This window comes from Pan troglodytes, chromosome 13 (assembly GCF_028858775.2).
Source record: "Pan troglodytes isolate AG18354 chromosome 13, NHGRI_mPanTro3-v2.0_pri, whole genome shotgun sequence".
Taxonomy (NCBI): Eukaryota; Metazoa; Chordata; class Mammalia; order Primates; family Hominidae; genus Pan; species Pan troglodytes.
The window spans coordinates 27,973,782-27,990,786 of NC_072411.2; the positions used below are offsets into that span (position 1 = coordinate 27,973,782).

Sequence of the window (17,005 nt, forward strand, 5' to 3'; positions counted from 1 at the left end):
AAAAATTTTTTTTTTTTTTCTTTTTTGAGACGGAGTCTCGCCCTGTCGCCCAGGCTGGAATGCAGTGGCGCGATTTCAGCTCACTGCAAGCTCCGCCTCCCGGGTTCATGCCATTCTCATGTCTCAGCCTAAATAAAGCAGATTACCCTCAATAATGCGGGTGGGCCTCATCCGAATCAGTTGAAGGCCTTAAGAGCAAAGACAGGTTTCTCAAGGAAAAAGGAATTCTGCCTCCAGACTGCAACACAGAAAGTTCTGACTGAGTTTCCAGCCTTTGGACTCAAAACTACAACATCAACTCGTACCTGAATTCCCAAATTGCCAACCCCCACAATTGCATGAGCCAATTCTTTAAAATCAATCAATCAATCTCGCTTGCTCAGTGGGCCTCTTGGTTCTGTTTCTCTGGAGAACGTAACACAGATTTTTGGTACGGGGAATAGGGTACTGCTGTAACAAATACCTAACAATGGGGAAGTGGTTTTCGAATTGGGTAATCAGTAGAGGCTGAAAGAATTTTGAGGCGCATGATAGAAAAGCCTCTATTGTCTTGAAGAGCCTTGGTAGAAGTATGGGCATTAAAGGTGATTCTGGTGACGGCTCAGATGGAAAGGAGAAATATGTTACTGAAACTGGAGGCAAGTGGTAGAGAGCTTGCCTGAATTGTATTCTGTTGGGTGGAAAGTAGAACTTATAAGTGATAAGCTTGGACATTTTGCTGAGGAAATTTCTACATAATGGTTAAAAGTGAGGCCTGGGCCAGGTGTGGTGGCTCACGCCTGTAATCCCAGCACTTTGGGAGGCCGAGGCGGGGGATCATAAGGTCAGGAGTTCAATACCAGCCTGGCCAATATGGTGAATCCCCGTCTCTACTAAAAATACAAAAATTAGCTGGGCGTGGTGTCGCGCGCCTGTAGTCTCAGCTGCTCAGGAGGCTGAGGCAGGAGGATCTCTTGAACTCAGGAGGCAGAAGTTGCAGTGAGCAGAGATCACGCCACTGCACTCCAGCCTGGGCAACAGAGCAAGACTCCGTCTCAAAAAAAAAAACTGAGGCCTGCTTTCTCCTTATTGCTTATAGTGAAATGTGAGAAGAGATACACTGAAGGTGGAATTATTCAACAAAAAGGAACCAGAACTTGAAGATTTGGATCATTCTTAGCATACTCACATTGTTTAAAAAAAAAAAAAAAAAGGAGAGAGAAAGTATGCTCTGGAGAAACACTAAGGATGTGGACAACCATTTATTTGCAAGAGATTAGGTGTGTGGCTTATAGACCCAATCACCCATCTCCACAGAAACCTGGACAGTTTTGACTAGGGTACATAGATGGGATGAAATGAAGGAAGGCTGTTGGACTTCCAGGATTCCACAGGTAGGAAAGGGATTGGCAGGGGCAGTTCAGAGGCCAGTGAGGCTGCTTCCGCCACCACAGGACTGAAAGGGACAGGCTTGGGTTTGAACCCACTGCCACCACCTCCTCAGTTCTGAGGGTGCGGGGCTGCAACCCCAGTGGGCCCTGAGGACAGAGGATCAAGCCAGTGAGGATTATTCTCAAGCCTTAAAATCCTGTCATTGGCCCTGTTAGGTGTCAGACTTTCTTGGCACCTGCAAGTCTCTTTCCTTGCCATTTCTCCCTTTTGGAATGGAATGTGTCTATCCTCTGCCTATCCCTTTGTAATTGGAAGCAGATAACTTGTCTGTTCTCATGGGTTCATAGATAGAAAATTTGCTCCAACAGGAAACCTAACCCAGAGTCAATTGATTTGGATGATTTGGGTGATGAGATTTGAACTGATATTTAGATGATATTGGACTTTGAGTTGATGCTGGAATGACTGACTTTTGTTGATGTTGAGATGGGGTGAATGTACTTTGCATGTGGGAAGGATATGAACTTGTAGGGGCCAGAGGACAGACTATGGGTTGAATTGTGTCCCCCACCCCTCAAAAAGTTATTTTTTTTGAGACGGGGTCTTGCTGTTGCCGAGACTGGAGTGCAGTGGTGCGATCTGGGCTCACTGCAGCCTCAACCTCCTGGGCTCAAGTGATCCTCCCTCCTCAGCCTCCCAAGTAGCTGAGATTACAGGCATGCCACCATGCCTGGCTTTTTGTATTTTTTTGTACAGACGGGGTTTCACCATGTTGCCCAGGCTGGTCTTGAACTGCTGGACTTAAGTTGTCCATCGCCTTGGCCCCCCAAGTGCTGGGATTACAGGCATGAGCCACTGTGCCTGACCCAAAAAGATATTTTGAAGTCCTAACCCCTACTACCTCAGAATATGGCCTTATTTGGAAACAGGGTCTTTATAGAGGTAATGAAGTTAAAATTAGGTCATTAGGGTGGGCCTAATCCAGTAACTGGTCTCCTTATAAAAAGGGGAGCACACACACTTGTGTCAATAGACACACAAAAAGCACCACGTGCTGATGGAAGCAGAGATCGGATTTATGCTGCCACAAACCAAGGGATGCTATCAGAAGTTGGAAGAGGCAGCTGGACACAACGCCATGGAGCACATGTAGTCCCAGCTACTTGGGAGGCTGAGGTGGGAGCCCAGAAGTATGAGGCCAGCCTGGGCAACATAGTGAGACCCAATTTCTAATATATAAAAATAAGTTGGAAGAGGCAAGGAAGGATTCCCTTATGGGTGTCAGAAGGAGCATGGTCCTGCCCACACCTTGATTTCAGACTTCTAGCCTCCATAACTGTGAGACAATAAATTTTTTATTATAAGCCACCTAATGTGCGGTACTTTGTTACAATAGCCCCTATTGTTGGACATTTAGAGTTTTAAGTTTGGGCTTTTATAGATAAAACATTCACAATCTATTTCCACAGGTTAATTCCTAGGTATAAATTGGTGGGTCAGAGGATATACAAGGTTCTGAAATTTAAGACAGGGTCTCGTTCTGTCATGAAGACTGCAGCGCAGTGGTGCAATCTCAGCTCACTGCAACCTCTGTCTCCCAGGCTGAAGCAACCCACCCACCTCAGCCTCCTGGGTAGCTGGGACCACAGGCATGCACCACCACGCCTGGCTGATTTTTGTATTATTTGTAGAAACAGGGTTTTACCATGTTGCCCAGGCTGGTCTCAAACTCCTGAGTTCAAGTGGTCCACCCACCTCGGCCTCCCAAAGTGCTGGGATCACCATGCCCGGCCAATTCTGAGGTTTCTGATTCTGATTCTGAGGTTTCAATTCTGAGGTTGTGTTAAGTTGCTCTCTATACCAAAGTATTAAATTATCTCCGCCAGGCGCAGTGGCTCACGCCTGTAATCCCAGCACTTTGGGAGGCCGAGGCGGATGGATCACGAGGTCAGGAGATCAAGACCATCCTGGCTAATATGGTGAAACCCTGTCTCTACTAAAAATACAAATAAAATTAGCCGGGCATGGTGGCAGGTGCCTGTAGTCCCAGCTACTCGGGAGACCGAGGCAGGAGAATGGCGTGAACCCGGGAGGCAGAGCTTGCAGTGAGCCGAGATCATGCCACTGCACTCCACCCTGGGCGACAGAGCAAGACTCTGTCTCAAAATAAATAAATAAATAAATAAATAATCTCCAACACCATGTGAGAGACCATTCCTTATACTCAGTAGGTTTGATAGTAGGGTTTGTGTTTGTTTTTAATCATTAGTTCTGATTTAGGTAATCAAGATGTCCAGCCAAAGATATACTACAAGTTGGGTGGAACATTATAGACTTAGATACTGGAAAGATTTGGTTTAGTTTCATTGTTTTTAGATTTGTCTGCGCTTGGTCTCCTAGAGAGTGCTCAACGCAAGCAAGGAGGGAATAACTGTAAATAAAATGTGTCCAAGAATAGATTTGGAAAAACCAATCACAGTGGAAATAAATATTAGCTTTATTAACACTCAAAGTGCCATTCATTTATATTCATTCCATAGTCCAGAAGGTTACTTAGAGTAAGCCTTTGCACCACAATCTTTCAAAAAAATGAACATATAAGAAAAAGCAGTTTTCATTGTGCTAATTATTGCAGGCCTTCATGCACGTAAACCTGAACAAAATGTGTGCCAACAATATACAAATTTCCATATAAACAAAGTCATTGATCACTAACAAAATATAAACATGGTTTCTTTTATATTAGATTTTTTTTAAAAAAAGCTATTTACCAGCAAGAAAAAACAAGTACCTAGAAATTATAAAACTCAGAAATTGTATACATTTTTACAAGCACAATTTTGAATGACAACACAAAATCAAAATGTGCATGAAATGTGGCACGTACCACACTGTATCTGGCTTCTGGTAGGTTTTCCTAATCACACTGGTTCCTTTTAACATAATAAGCTTAGTGACATTCAACTTCAACAGTGGACTTTATTCCTAACACGAGTAATTTTACATGGTACCGCATATTTAAAACAAAGTTTTCTTTAATACTACATTGTCTGATTGGAAATTTCATTTCCAATTCTTTTTCTGCCAGTTACTTAAAACACACAGTACAATATAAAGACACACAACGTATGTTTGGACATTTCAAAACCAATTTATAGTCAATTACAAAGAATCACAATATGCCAATATATTGTTTTATAAACCCAGTCTGACCTTGCCCGGTGATAGAAAAACTAAAAGTTGAAATCTTTTGGGGTGGAATACAGGAAATATTCAAAGACAACAGTAGGACAGGCCAATAGCAACTGGAGATAGAAAAATCTTGACATCTCGAGACAATTTAGTTTCTCACATTTTTCCATAGCTCTGAGAATTCAAAGGCCATTTTTAGCGGTGTGTTTTTGCTACTGCTTGAAACCTATTTTTCCCTTAATTTGCATTTCACAGAATTCTCAAAGAGAATTTAATGCTTTTTCTTGCAAGAGTATTTTAATTGAGCTCTAAGTATGATTTGCATTCAATTCTGAAAATACAAATACATTTTGAATGGCTAAAAACAAAATTTTAAAAATACTTTTGATCAGCCAGCTGAAAATATATTCGTATAGTAAATAATCTCTCAGAAAGCTTTTATATATATTTAATTATCACAACTAAATAGTACCCTTATAAAACAAGTTCATAAAAATGTAGAAATGAAATGAAAATAAGAACTTACTGGGATATATACATGTGCCTACAGACAGAAAAAAACATCTCCACACAAACATACATCCCCTGATACACAGAGTTAAAAGCATACTTTCAACTTAGTAATGGATTTTATAATACATTATAAAATTTTCTAATTTCTATTAATGTCGAACTCCTGAGTTCTTCAACAAAGAACCATAGATAAGTATAGTTTGTAAAAGCAAAAAGGTCCATTTAAGTCAGTAATAGCAGTGCAGTAACTGATGGCTACATCTTGAAAGAAGTTAAAACATAAAGACACAGACAGTAGTTCAATGCACGCATTCATGATGCTCATACACTCATCAACAATTATTGGTCATAGTAGTAAATCAGTGTACAAATTAAACATTTCCAAAAATGTGCAAAAATGTCAATCTTAATAGGAAAAAAACCCTTTGTACATAATTATAAACTGCCCAGCATTCAACTGAGATTAAAAACATTTAGAGAGAAACCAATAGGTTAAATATAGAGAATTTAATGGCTACATTTAAAAATGTACATTATTATGTCAAAGGGTAAATTTACAAATTGATAATCATAGTTTGCTAACAATTCAAAGTTTATTCTCAAATTTATCCAAGTTTACTTTTATTTACAATGAATAAAAAGAACCATGTGAAATGTAAGAGATGTCAGACATTAAAAGTATTTTTGGTATTAACTCTTATAATATTTCAGAATTCAGGGTAGCAAATTTTAAAACCAATAACAATAGAAAAAATGTAAACCACTTACTAATTAAGATTGCATTAAAACAATTGTTGGTCTTTAAAGAAGTATTCTTATCCTTAGACACTGTACTTTCAATTGAATAGGGTGTATTGCAAGAATTTGGCCCACTTCATTTTGCCCATAAGCCTCTCCAGCTCAAATGTTTCAACTAGTCCTCTTCTTCTTATTCCAGGTGGAAAAAATTCTTTGGAAAAGTAAGAATACATCAAATCCATTTTGTAGTCTATCTAATAGAGTTTAAGGTGTAATTTTGTTTCTTCTCCCCTCCAAGTAAAGCTAATGCTAAAATCATCACTAGTTACATATGCTTTTAAAAAATAAATTCTAAAAAAATATTTAAAAAGAAGTGAACTTAAAAGTGCTTTTCGGTATGGTCATGAACTTTACTGTTCTCAACTGCATTAAGGGATTCTCAACTGCATTAAGGGATTCAGAAATTATTTGGGGACAAGTCCTGTATATATAGTAGAAGCAGATACTTCCTTATGTTCCAAAATGTCTATGGCACAAAGCAGACATCAGTCCAGAACCTACTTTTCCTCACAGCTTTGCTGAAATGCCCCTCAAGTCAAACATAAGTTCATAAATGTTAAGACACTAGGAAGAAAGTTCGCCATCAACCTGAGGCATCAGAAGTTAATGTCTATGTGAATCAGTGGTCAAGTGACATTAACAAGATTGGCACATGTACAAGCTTAAATTCATGTCTACATAGTTCCTCAATAGTGGAAGTAACTTCTGGATGTCTAAATGCACTGATCACCTGTCCTTTTCCTTGAAGGATATACCAGAATACAAATTCTACTAGTATCTGCTTTATAATTTTTATACTATTAGCTTACAAGTGGACAGAAGTAACAGTGCTAATTATTTTGGCTATGTGTACAGGGAATATAAAAGCTTTGGTTTAAAGTGATTCTGATAATACAGATTGTGTTACAAACAAGAAGTCATCAGGCAGAAGGAACAATGGTACTGATTTAATGCCTTTGCTGTTATTAACAAAAATACCATATGACTATCAATTAAAATGCACAATTATAAAAAATAAGAAGAATTCTATGAGACTGTATACAGGCAACAGATAAAATCTATTCTTTTCTTTACTGTAGCTATGACTCCTCCCTCATCTTTCTGAAGCTCAACCTTGAATGCTTACAGGACCACTGAAAAAAGAATCTCTAGGCTCCCCCAAGAGCTCATTTCCATCAACAGCTCTGGAAGGTGAGTATGGGAAGATGGGAGGCCCTGATACTTCCCACACCTACCATGGCATCCTGTCCAAACCATGGCAGAAGTCAAAGCCAAGCCAAAGACAACTGTAAGTAGGAATAGCTGCTTCACAGCATGCTTCCCCTAGCCAACCAAAAAGAGGTACAAGAGAATTTCCTTGTGAATACTTGGTAAGCTAAGGAAGCTCATTTTGATAATGTTTGGCAGAATTTCAGTTCCAAAAAGTTCAGGAAGAACTATGTAAAATCAATTACTTTCTATTTAAGAATTATATATAAGATTATTTTACATATACACAAATTGAATTTTAATCTACCTTTAGCAACCAAGAGTATAGCAATTTACAATCAATATTATTATACAATCATTTGTACTAGCTACTTCTGGAAAATGTACTGGTGTTCCTACCCAAGGATGACTACACTCACTGTATGTCATCAGTAGGTCATACATTTAAGTTGTTCTTCCAAAACCAGAAACTGACCTAATTGAACACTCATACCTTTCCCCTTCTTCCTTCCCATCCCTGCCTCCAACTCTAACCACACACACACACACACACACGCATGCACACGCACACATACACGCGCACATGCACACACTTCACAGAAAAGTAACTTTCTTTTCTGTGAGTATTACCCAAAATGTTAGCTGAGAATTAAGGACTAGAATCTGCTATCCCTGGATTTCCTACTCACTGTCCTATCTCATTGCCTTAACATTTGTAAACCATGTGAATGACTTCTTTAGGGCAAAAACAAGTACTGTAACTCTACCATGAAAATCATAACTGAACTATAATATGCCAAGAACTTGGACAGTGCCAATGTGATTGAAAATCAAATATCCAACCCAGAAAACATTTACATGTCTCTTTAGAACGAGAATACCTCTTTCTATGCTTGTGTAGGGAATTCATGTCTAGTGGAAGCTGCAGCGTGTCTATCACAGACAAATCCTAATGTTTCTCTCCTAACATTTATTTATTTATTTATTTATTTTTTAAAAAAGGAGGTAGAAAAGGGTAGGAGGAGGCAGGCATTAAGAAACATTTAAGGACCAATACACAGTCTAAGGCCAAATGAACTTGTGAAGCCTACTGATTTTGGAAAAAAATCTTCATTTTGGTGGGTAACTTGAATTATTAATATAAAATAAAATTAAGGCATACAGAGAAAAGGCACTACTAAAAATTAACAATTGGATTGCTTTTCATTAACATTTAACCAATCTTAAAATTCAAATAAATACGAACATTACATTTGTAAAACAAAGGCCAAACTTAGTAATAAAACAGTATGATCTCAAGAAACTGTCCTGATCTTAGTATAAATAACACTGTTGACAGAGTTCAATTTCTATCAAATGTTTTGGGTATTTTCACAATTTAGACCAAAATAAAGTATGTTTCCTTTAAAAGAGACACTGGGAAAAAAAAAAAAAAGAACAAAAAAACACTGTTATGGAATAAATGCTCCCCATCACCAGAACTGTTGAGTAGAGGCTGGGTTTTGCAGTAAGAGGGGGTCCTGAGAGAGATGCTATGTGACCTGGTTGGGGAGGGGATCCCTCCAGTTTGGGGATACTTTTACTCTAATCCCTGTTGTCAGTGACATTTCCGTTTATAACAGCCAATGATTACCTAAAATTGCTTTTCCCTTAATAAAAAATAACATTTTAAAACATCATTGCTGAACTTTCAGAGTTAGCGTATGCCATAAAATAAGTAACTGTTTGCCCATGTTCCTCCTAGATTGTGACCTCCTTAAGGATGTTAATTTAGTACCTGACATAATAAGTTACAATTATTGAACAAAGAAGATTCATTCCATTAAAAAAGATAGATTCGTATATTTAATTGACACCAGGTGATTTTATATCAAGCTATCAGTTCCCAGACTCCAAATAAAATCACTGGCACAGAACTTTGCCATAGGCCAAGGAGTCTACATCTGGCTTGGTCATCCTGCTAAACTATTCACATCTGATTTTATTTTCTAAGTGACTTCACATATCTTATAACAACTCCATGTCAGAAATACTACAGAGCAGATCTGACATATATATGAGCTGGAGTAGCAGAGACTTAGTCTAAAGAAATAGTTTCATCTTTTTAATGCAGTTTCTTTGGGAATAAGGTAAAGACTCTCTCAAGTGAAAGCCAATCCAATTCACTCTGAAATCAAGGTTTAAAATTTTCTTTTACAGTTCAGCAAATGCATTAATATTTTAATTCCTTATATATGTTATGTAAGGGTAACTGTGCCTTTTAAAACTTTCTAAGGCAATAGTCATTTTTTTAAGTTAGAAAGATGTTTTGTAAACAAGGAAAAGTGCTGAAAATTTTCAAGATATTCATACTGAAATTTTCAGTCTGTATACTTTTAAATACATTTTAAATAATTAACAACCCATCAAAATTTCCACTAGTCATTATGATTTTTTTAACCCTTTTATTCAATACAACACTTTGTTTGCAATGTAAAAGATCTTATATTTGGTCCAAGCCTAAGTCATGCCACTTTGAATCTCTCAAGGCCTTAAGTAGAAAGATATTTCCTGAAAAGCACATATAAGACTGCTAGTGAATCTTCTCCAGCACCAAAAAGTCTGCCACTGTCAAAGCAGAATGCATTTTAAAGGCACAAAGTCAGCAGTCTGACCATTTTCCAGCGTCAGCAAAGAAGCATTACAGTATAGAAGAATCAATTGTGCATTTAAGAAACAAAATACATTTAGAGTTATCTTAAAAAGTTCAAATTGCATTTGTTGATCCATACCATTATTAGAAAGAAGAAAAAAACGGAGTGTTATATTTAACTTCCCCTGATGAAGCTGTTTCCTTTCAAAAATTTCTTTTTTAAATTTACTTTTGGTCTTCCATACCCTCCACCCCCACACCTTCAAGCTTTTTTGTTCTAGTAGTTTTTATATATATTAACTTTTATTGTGGTTTTTGGTACCTTCACAACTTGTTTGAAATAAATTCACATCATATTTTATATAATAACTCTGTAAACTATTAGTCTATTTTTAAGTCTTTACATAAAGAACATTACTTTCCCATAGCTAATAATATTTTTCTTATAAAGCAAAGGCCTTCCACAGCAGTGTTAAAGTAGTAGTTTCTTTTCAGGTGCCTTTATTTTCTATAGCATTTAGAAAAGAAAACAGAGACTGAAAAAAAAACAGTTTTGCTCTGGGTTCTACAGTCTCACCAGATTTCTCTCTAAGGAGCATTTGTCTCATATTCTGCACTGCTGGTTACCCTGACAGACCAAAAACGAGCCAAAGGAAAAGCACAACTACACAGGACAGATATGAAGGAAAAGCCCACTGGTCGAGGACCATGATCTTGCTCAAGTAGAAAAGATGCCCTCATTCATAAAAGATAAAGAAATTATAATAGATCCACACACTTGGGGATTCTTTCTAGAACAAAATTTGGCAGTTGCTTTACCAAGGCAGGGACACCTCATTCTTGTTCTTCCCTGCAAACTGCTTCAATTTTAAGAGTATGAGAGAAGCGTTGATAATTAATTTTGTGCTTTGACTTCTTAGACTAGCTAGTGGAATTTCAAATATTCCTACAGGGAATGCTAGGTAGGACCTTGGCACAGTAAACCAAGATCTACCTAACTTCAGAAACAAAGTATCGTAAAAGAGTCCCTAAATAAGCACACGTTTTGGCAGAAAATAAGAATACCTGAGTCCCTTATGAATCCCATGAAAGGGATTCTGGGGCCTCCAGGAAGACTGTTGTTTTCTAGACCTTTAAAATAAAGTACTAAATAAAGTACTAATAAAGTACTTAGCACTTGCTTTAACATGCTGAAAAAAACTGCAAGTGGCCAAATTGCTGATATCTTCATGTTTTATAGTAGCACAATTCTATTAGAGATAGTGGGGCCTTTCCCAGCTGTCTTGTTCCATTTAACAATGTCCTTGCTCTTAGTGGATACATTGTACTAGAAATACCTGGCAGCTTTTTAACCTTCCCATTAGTAGTTAAAACTTTGTTTTGATATGCTTTTTTTTTTTTTGCCCAAAATCATGAGTTTTAAGGAAAGAATATATAGAGATGGCTGAGTTCAAAAGGCTCAGTGTTCAAATTCAGTTTGTTCCTAAAATGAAGAGTTACCTATGTGGGTGCAATATGCAGCTGGTAAAGTGATTGCTATTTGCTGTTTGTTGAGATTATTCACCCTTGACTTAAAGCAGCAGTATCTGATCTTGTAAAATCCTCAATTTGCATTACATCACTTTCTCTTTGCGACTTCCTTTTCTTTCTTGCATTTACTGCTTTGTAAATAGCTGTTTTCAGTTTATAACTGGGACTGATCTTTACCTCAGGGTTTCTCAACCTCAGCACTTTTGACATTTTGGGAGGGGTAATTCTTTGAGGCTGCTTTCCTTGTGTATTATAATCTATTTAGCAGCATCCCTGGCCTCTACCCAATTCATGCCACTAGTATCCTTCCAATTGTGACAACCAAAAATGTCTCTAAGAATTGCCAAATGCCTAGTGAAATTATCCTCGCTCCACTTTTGGCAACCACTGTTTCACATGATACCTGTTTTTTTGAGGTGCTTTAGTATTCTGTGATCCTAAGAACAAGGGTTTCATCTCCTGACATAACACATAAACATTACTAATTGAACTCTTCGCTCCTAAGGGATGTTACCTATGGGGAATCAGGAGCTGGAAACAGAAGATGGTATACATGATTTTGATTATTTCTCCATTCCTTTAATTTTGGGACGTCCCCCTCAAGTAAAACAAAACAAAACTGTTTAAAATACACTAAACACCTTATTTTTTTCATTATTTCTATTGACTGTAAATGTGGTCTCTTCTACTGCTCACACATTTGGTAAGAGTGATGTCCTTTTGTCTTTTATTTCGATTTGCTCACAACTTGACTTTAAAATAAAGGTTTTCTGTGTGTGTGTGTGTGTGTTTTTAAGCAGAAAGCTATCCCTCAAGGTTTACAGATTCCAGTAACATGGATCTATTATAGTGTATTTGCTTATTATACTGGTTAGGATTAACAAATAAACATACCTCTCAGAGATTCATATCTTCTATCAAGACTCCTACTGAGCAAAAAGGTTGGTAGACAGAGGTTAGGATCTAAAGAATACAGATGTAAGAAGAAACCTATATTCTTTAAGTTGAGTACCTACCCTAAACTAAAGTTTAGGGCTCAACCCCACAAATGAGGATATATTTTAAATACTATCACTAAAAACTACAAATTATACATCATTTTCTTCTCCTTGTTTTCCATGTCTTCCCATCGTCACTGATGTGTCAGTGATAGAGGGAATGACTCTACAATCTTTAGGTATTCCAAATGATTTGTTTGTACTAAAAAGAGTGACTATGTACTAAAGTGCTTTATCTCTCTGAACCACATCAGTACATTATAAAAATTAAAAAAAAAAAAACTTCAAGTTCTTGTAAGGGAAAAAAAGATTAAATATAAAAAATTTAGGATATTATTATTATTAAACAAATTTAACCAAGAATCAAGAGAAATACTTTCCCTCTTGTCTTTTTTCTCCCCCATCTCTCTTTTTTTATAAAAAAGAAAAGTGCAGTCAGAGAGAAGGTGAATGAATAGATGGGAGCTAGGTAGAGGCACAGGAGAGGTTACTGGCTGCTAGTGATAATGCACAAACATGTGCCTTAAGAGTTCATCAGCTGAAGGTCTCAGTTTGGCCTCTACAAAAATCCGTTTGAGGAAATCTCGAGTATAGTCTGAGACATGAGGTGGCAGCTTTGGGTTTGTTGGCTGAGTGGCGATTTTAAAGATGGCAGCCATTGCTTCAAATTCAGCCCAAGGCGGCTTTTCAGTTAGCATTTCTACCACAGTACATGCAACACTCCTGAAAAGAAACAAAAAGAAATACATTACACAAACAACAACATGAAAGAAAGCTAGTTAGCTAGAAAATGAGAAACAGGCATTAAGTCCATATATATTTAAATATGACTTAATTTCAAGTTCAAAGTTTCATTAAAAAGTTCTAATTTCGTAAAACTAATTTAAACATAAAAATCAATTAAAATAAATTTAATGACTATCACTTAATTCAAACGGTTGGGCAAAGAACATTATTCATATTATTTTTGTTTTATATAATTTCTAACCTGATATTAAAAATAATTTTTGTCTTTATCTTACAAAGAATATAAGCATTAGAAATCAATTGCCTTCAGGTGCCTAAAATGAATGTCTATTAAAGTCTTTTCTGGGTGGGAAGTAGAAAATGGCCATTTCATGTTCTAACTTAAAATTATAAAAGAATTAAAGATTAAATGAATTATAAGACACTGACAACAAAGATGAAGTACTTTTAAAGGTCTTTAGACAAACAAAGTAACTATTTATTTACTTCTGTAATAGCAAAAAGCTTTTTAATGCTGAGGTTTGCTCGCGACAAAATCCTTCCTAAAGAATGGAGGACAGGTTCAAGGATTCTAACTATTTAGTCAATTATAAGCCTCAATAAGGCACAATTAATATAGTGTTAATCTTCGCAATTCTTACGTCCTATTTTGGAAGTACAAAAGATCATTTACATCTGCCTCAGTAATTCAATCCCAGGTGGAAATACATAGGCGGCAGGTGGTTTTCAAGCAAACTTCATATCAAAACCTACCAGATGTCTGCTTTTCTTCCATAGCCTTCTCCACTGATAACTTCAGGGCTCATCCAGTATGGTGTGCCCGTGACAGACTTCATTCCTGTCCCTGAGAGACAGATGGTCTGAAGCCGTTTGCTGGCCCCAAAATCTCCTAGTTTGACGTTGCCTGTTGAATCTCGCAGGATATTTGCGCCTAAAAATAAGACATTGCCTCATTTCATTAATTTTATTGGCAGTCTCGAATATAGCATAAAAGAACAATGGCAGAGAATTACTTCATAGACTCTTTGACTTGTCCCCAAAGTTAGGCTGCTTTTCATCCTCTGGCAGTAGCTGGCATAATGCTAGTCACACAGGTGGTGCTCATTAAGGATTTGCTGCAAGAACACTACATTTTTAGGTCAGCTGTGTGTTTAGGACCTAGGACGTTTCTATTGAAAAGGACTGGTGCAGGTTGGAGGTGGGGGTGAAGAGGAGGAGAAAGGGGAAAAGGGCTAAGAATGAAGCTCAGTGAAGGACCAAGAAAGCCCCCAGTTTCTCTATCATAAAGCAAGAAGCCCATGGCTGAAGCTTATTTCCCTGAGAAGTCAGCCTTTTCTCAGAACTTCCTTAGGGACCTTCAGAACAAAAGCATTTTCCCCCTCTATTACTTAAATTTAGTTACCTTATATTTTAGAGTTTTCTTAATATTGAATCTTGCTTTATATTAATTTTACTTCCCAATTTCTAATATTTTAAATGTCTCATAGGCAGGCTTTGAGCTTTTCATTTAAAATTTCATTAGCTTTTATAATAAACTTTCTAGATAGCTTCAGATTTACAGAATTATTGCAAAGATAGTATAGAGAGTTCCCATATACCCCCACACCCAGCTTCTCTATTACTAATCTCTTAGTATGGTACATTTGCCACAATTAATAAACCAATACTGAAATATTATTAACCAAGTTCATACTTTGCTTAGATTTCCTCAGTTTTTCCCTAATATCATTTTTCTGGATCCAGGATCCTAACCAGGATCCCACACCATATTTAGTCATCGTGTCCCCTCAGGCTCCTCTTAGGTGGGATACTTTCTCAAATTTTCCTTGTTTTTGATGACCATGACATTTCTGAGGAGTACTGGGGTCAGGTTTTTGTAGAATGCCCCTCAATTAGGATTTGTCTCATGTTCTCATAACGGGGGTTGTAAGTTTTTTGGAGGAAGACCACAGGTAAACTGCCATTCTCATCATATGATATTAAAGGCACATAGTGTCAACATCATTGTTGATGCTGACCTTGATCACCTGGCTTAAGATAGTGTTTGTCAGGTTCTCCACTGTAAAGTCATTCTCCCCCACCCTTTCCGTACTTTGGAAGAAATTCGCCACGCACAGCCCACAATTAAGGAGTAAAGAGTTATGCTCCAGGCTGAGTAGCTACATAAATTATTTGGAGTTATGCTGCAGAAGAGATTTGTCTCCCCTCTCCCACATATTTATTAAATCATTCATTTGCATCACTATGAACATGGATATTTGTTTTATACACTGGGTTATAATCCAGTACTACTTTATTCGCCTGCTATTTATCAGTTTCAGCCACTGGAGTTCTTTCCACTGACTCTGTGTCCCTTTGCCATACCCCCATCATTGTATCCTTGGCTTTTGTTTTGGAGCACTTTCTTGCTTTCTGGCATTTGAAGATGCTCCAGGCTCATCTTGTATATTTCCTGCACCAGTGCTAGAATCAGCCATTTCTCAAGGAGGCCTGGTTCCTTTTAGTGGAGAATGGTATTAAAAAAACAAGATATTGGCCAGGTGCAGTGGCACACACCTGTAATCCTAGCACTTTGGGAGGCAAAGGTGGGTGGATCGCTTGAGCTCAGGAATTCAAGGCCAGCCTAAGCAACGTGGCGAAACACCATCTCTACAAAAAAATACAAAAAAATTAGCTGGGCATGGTAGCATGTGCCTGCAGTCCCAGCTACTTGGGGGCTGAGGCTGGAGGATCGCTTAAGCCCAGAGGGCCAAGGCTGAGTGAACTGAGATCATGCCACTGCACTCCCGCCTGGGTGATAAAGTGAGACCCTGTCTCAAAAAAACAAAAACAAAAAACCAAGCTTGGGCACTAGGCTCACTTGTTTTTTATTCTCTATTTTCACTCTTATCATTTTAAAAACTCTGTATTTTTTCTGGGATTATAAATCTAGTTTCTGTCTTTTATAAATCATTTCTCTTCTCATTTTTTTCCACATAGCCCTCATTACTTTGGACCTTCTCATTTTTAACTTTTTCTTTACCTATTCTTAAATAAGCCATTTATTTTATTATCTAATTTTAAAATTTTACTTCAATTCTTATTTTTAACTCTTCCATAACCTTAACCATATTTTATATTACAAAGAGATTCATTTTCTTGGTTCTCTTACCCTTTTCTTAAAAAACGGTCTCTAAGAAGGAGACTGAATAGTGGAGAAAAGCTACCTTACAGACTGGAGAGGATAGAGAGACCCCACCCCTATCACGGGGCTTCTGTACCTGTCTTTCTGTTCTACCAGCAAATTCCCCAGTCTAGTCAATGATGGTTCCCTAAAGCCTCTCTCCAGAAGAGAGTCCAGGGTCCATTCTCTGCACACCTTAAGTGTAAACATGCCATGACATTAGTGATCTTCTAAAAGAGCACTGTCTAACATTTCCTACCATCCAGTACTTTAAGAAGGAATGTCAAAAAAGCCACCGTCTCTAGAATACTTAACCAGTGGAAGGACAACAAAGCCCATTTTTTACTGGCTACAAGCAGGGCTCTGATAGGGGAAGGAACAGTCCAAGGCAGGTCACAGACAGGGGAAGCTGTCTCTGGGGCGGAATCACCAATGTGGAACCAATGCTTATCCACAAGAAGGGCTGAGGAGAAAACGGGTAGCCAGGCTCCAACAGAAGTTTCTAAAAACTTATTTTGGACATGTTAAAAATAAGTTATTAAGGAGACTTTTCAGACATACACAAAGGTAGAGCAGCATGCGCAGCCATCACCCAGCCTCAACATCCATCTGGACAATCCTGCCCCAGCCATACTGCCAACCACTCCCCCTCCCCTCTCTAGGATTTGAAGCAAATTCAAGATGTCATGATCAACAAATGGTTCAGTACATATCTTTCAAAGATAAGGACTCTTATCACATCCAAGAGGATGAACAATAAATTCTTAATATTATCAAATATATAGTCGGTGTTCAATTTGTTACATTAAAAAAAACTAGAATCCAAATGAAGTCCATACATTGGGAGTCACT

The 17,005-nt window shown here is 37.6% G+C and overlaps 1 protein-coding gene and 1 long non-coding RNA gene across 2 annotated transcripts in view; one reads left to right on the forward strand and one right to left on the reverse strand.

Annotated features, from left to right (window-relative positions):
- Positions 1 to 17,005, forward strand: part of LOC107973761 (uncharacterized) — a 73,270-nt gene that overhangs the window by 585 nt on the left and 55,680 nt on the right. The window contains exon 2 of the long non-coding RNA XR_001716176.4: positions 6,954 to 7,065. This is a non-coding gene — a long non-coding RNA (uncharacterized LOC107973761). The remainder of the gene's footprint in view (positions 1 to 6,953; positions 7,066 to 17,005) is intronic.
- Positions 3,845 to 17,005, reverse strand: part of MAP3K2 (mitogen-activated protein kinase kinase kinase 2) — an 89,007-nt gene continuing 75,846 nt past the window's right edge. The window contains exons 16-17 of the mRNA XM_016949683.4: positions 13,744 to 13,921; positions 3,845 to 12,966 (exon numbers count right to left, since the gene is read on the reverse strand). Of these exons, the coding sequence (XP_016805172.1) occupies positions 12,741 to 12,966; positions 13,744 to 13,921 (404 nt within the window). The 3' untranslated portion in view covers positions 3,845 to 12,740. The remainder of the gene's footprint in view (positions 12,967 to 13,743; positions 13,922 to 17,005) is intronic.